This window comes from Aulonocara sp. 'chitande type north' Nkhata Bay, linkage group LG16 (genome assembly GCF_057382095.1).
Source record: "Aulonocara sp. 'chitande type north' Nkhata Bay isolate Kocher_YH1m ecotype deep benthic linkage group LG16, A_spYH_male_GT1.1, whole genome shotgun sequence".
In the NCBI taxonomy this organism is placed as follows: Eukaryota; Metazoa; Chordata; class Actinopteri; order Cichliformes; family Cichlidae; genus Aulonocara; species Aulonocara sp. 'chitande type north' Nkhata Bay.
This window is the reverse complement of record NC_141359.1, coordinates 37,933,050-37,935,908: the sequence shown is the minus strand read 5'-3', so window position 1 is coordinate 37,935,908 and position 2,859 is coordinate 37,933,050. Positions and strand designations below refer to the sequence as shown.

The 2,859-nt window shown below is 40.8% G+C and overlaps 1 protein-coding gene across 1 annotated transcript; it reads left to right on the top strand.

Annotated features, from left to right (window-relative positions):
- The first annotated feature begins 1,509 nt into the window (after positions 1-1,509).
- LOC147312061 (olfactory receptor 2K2-like) lies at positions 1,510-2,504 on the top strand. Its single transcript, XM_086266243.1, has one exon. The coding sequence runs from the start codon at positions 1,533-1,535 to the stop codon at positions 2,502-2,504; it is 972 nt and encodes a 323-aa protein (XP_086122369.1). The 5' UTR covers positions 1,510-1,532.
- Positions 2,505-2,859: the final 355 nt, after the last annotated feature.

Below are 2,859 nucleotides of genomic sequence, written 5' to 3'. Positions count from 1 at the left end.
CGAAGACCAGCAGTCACCTCCTGGCTTAAATGCTGTTCACCTTGATGGGCATCAGATGTGTTCTTTTCTGTGGGTGTGGGCGTGGGCCGAGAGCGTGAACCCACAATGAGTTCTTCCCCGGTGATGGAGAGGAGGAGAGAGAGAGAGCACGAGAGAGAGAAAAAGACAGAAAAGGCCGATCAGCATCTCGCCGATCCCCCAGGCCATGACACTTGGGGCAGGAACTCGTCCCTGACCTGAAGTGGGCCCTCCACCCTTTTCCGGCTGAGGACCATGGCCTCAGATTTGGAGGTGCTGATTCTCATTCCCACTGCTTCAAACTCAGCTGTGAACCGTTCCAAAGCAAGCAGAAGGCCATCACCCGATGAAGCCAACAGAACCACAAACTAGAGATGAGATTCTGAGAACACCCACAAAGAGCATTCGGACGTAGCTTTGCCACTGCTCCAGGTGGCTCAGCACAGAGTGGAGAGCTACATTGATGGCATCTTCTATGGATCTGTTCGCATGATTTTCAAACTGGTAATCACTGGTCTGATCCACAATGAAGACGAGTCCACGTACAGACAGGATGTGGACCAGCTGTTCCACTGTTGCAGTCAGAACCACCAGGACCCGACTGTGGACGTGACAGTGAACCTTCAGACTCGCCCTAACTATACTTAAAAATAGAGTACTTACCATGGATCACGTCAGATTCCTAGGACCCACCTTTCCACGCGATCTGAAGTGGTCCCCACATATAGACTCTATCCAGAAGAAGGCCCAGCAGAGGTTATGGTTCCTGCAGCAACTCAGAATTTACAACCTGATCTCTGAGACCATGGTTTTATGCAAAAAAACTTTTGATTTACTCTTTTCTGGGCTGGAGGAAAAGGGGGTGATCGTGGTGCAACGATAAGGTTACATGACTCTGCAGAAAATTGGAGAGGTACCTGGGATGGAATCTTTCCATTGTGGAATAGGAAAGGTAGAGAGTGAGCAGGCGGCAGAGTAACAGGTAAGTAGCAGGTAACAGGTGCAAACAAGTCTTTTTTCCACAGAGTTACTAAGAGGCAAAGACAAAACAACATTCACAAGAACTTCTTACTGTCTTACTAGTGACTTCAGCAAACGTCAGAGAGCCTGATCATTATCACTGAAGCAACAATGATCTGACTGGACTACGAAAGACTACAAACGAAAAACAGAAGAAAACCACAACAAGCCCTGGACAATTATGTTTAATTGGCATAAATGTAAAAAAATCCTAACAGTATTATGAAGAAAGCATTTTTTTTAATAAAGGTGTAAAACGTTTGAATATTTCTTTTTCAAGAACCTGCAGGTTTGTTTTATTATGTGTTTAGTACATGATACATATTAAATCCCCTGTGATTTTCCAAAGCTGTGAGCTTTCATTCCAGATCAATGATTGGCTGGTTTGAAATCCCAGCTCACGTGTTGCTGTTATCTGTACCTGATAGAGGAGAGAGGAGAACAGAGACCAGATACAGTGAGCGACTAGGCTTCACTTAGGTCTCTCAATCACAATGAATAATGTTTCTGTAATAACAATGTTTTTTCTTTCAGGTTTCAATGAAACAGTCAGTCACAGGTTTGTTCTCTTTTTCCTCAGTTTGTTGTGTTACTGCATCATTTGCCTGCTAAATGTTTCTCTCATTGTGATCATCATCTTGGACAGCAACCTCCATGAATCAATGTATATTCTGCTCTGTGTCTTTTGCATCAATGCACTTTATGGAACAGCAGGTTTCTTTCCCAAATTTCTCTGGGATCTCCTCTCTGATGTTCATCTCATTTCATATTATGGTTGCCTTATTCAGACTAAGGTGATTTATTCTTTTCTCTGCGGCGAACTCTCAATTCTTGCACTCATGGCATATGACAGATATGTGGCCATATGTCAGCCACTGAAGTACCACTCTATCATGTCAAAGCAAAGAGTCATAAGGTTTGCATGTTTTTTGTGGTTCACAAATTTCTGCATTATGGCTGTGAATGCCTTTCTAACATCCAGACTGAAGTTATGCAGCCCGTATCTTTCCACACTCTTCTGTGTGAACTGGATTATTGTTCAACTCGCTTGTTTTCCAGCACAAACTATAGTTAATGGCATATTTGCAAATATTACAATAATTATTTATTTGCTTCATGGTGTTTTTATAGTTTGGTCCTATATGTATATCATTCAAACATGTGTAAAGTCTATAGAAAACAGGGCAAAGTTCATGCAAACATGTGTCCCACATCTCATCTCATTATTTACTTTTGTTGTGGCAGTACTTACTGATGTTATAAGTATGCGACTGGGTTCGAAAGAGTTGCCTCGGACCCTTCAAAACTTTGTAGCAATAGAAGTTCTTGTCATTCCTCCTATTATGAATCCTCTGATTTACGGTTTCAAACTGACCAAAATCCGAAAAAAAATTTATAGTGTTGTTATTTTAAAAGGAACTAATTTTTGTTTTATTCGATCAGAAAATAGTTTCACACACAGCTAAGTGTCACACCCATTGTTTGACATCCATTTTAAAATAAGTCCAAAAAAATGTTTAATTTTTACTGAAATTTGTGTTTTATTTGGAGTTGTCTGAAAACATGTCTATTGATGTGAGCGGATATGATGTTTTATTATTTATCTGCATTTCCCAGATGATTTACATTTTGTAGATGTCTTTGCACTAAATGTATTTTTGATGGTCACCTGCCTAATTAACAAAAAAACACTGATATGTAGAAAGGCTTTCTTCTCATTACTGTTCAAGGAAATAACAGGCACCGTGGAGACTGCACATGTGAAAAGGATTAAAAGACAAACTGTTTTAGATGTGGCAGCACTATCAGAGTGTCAATCTA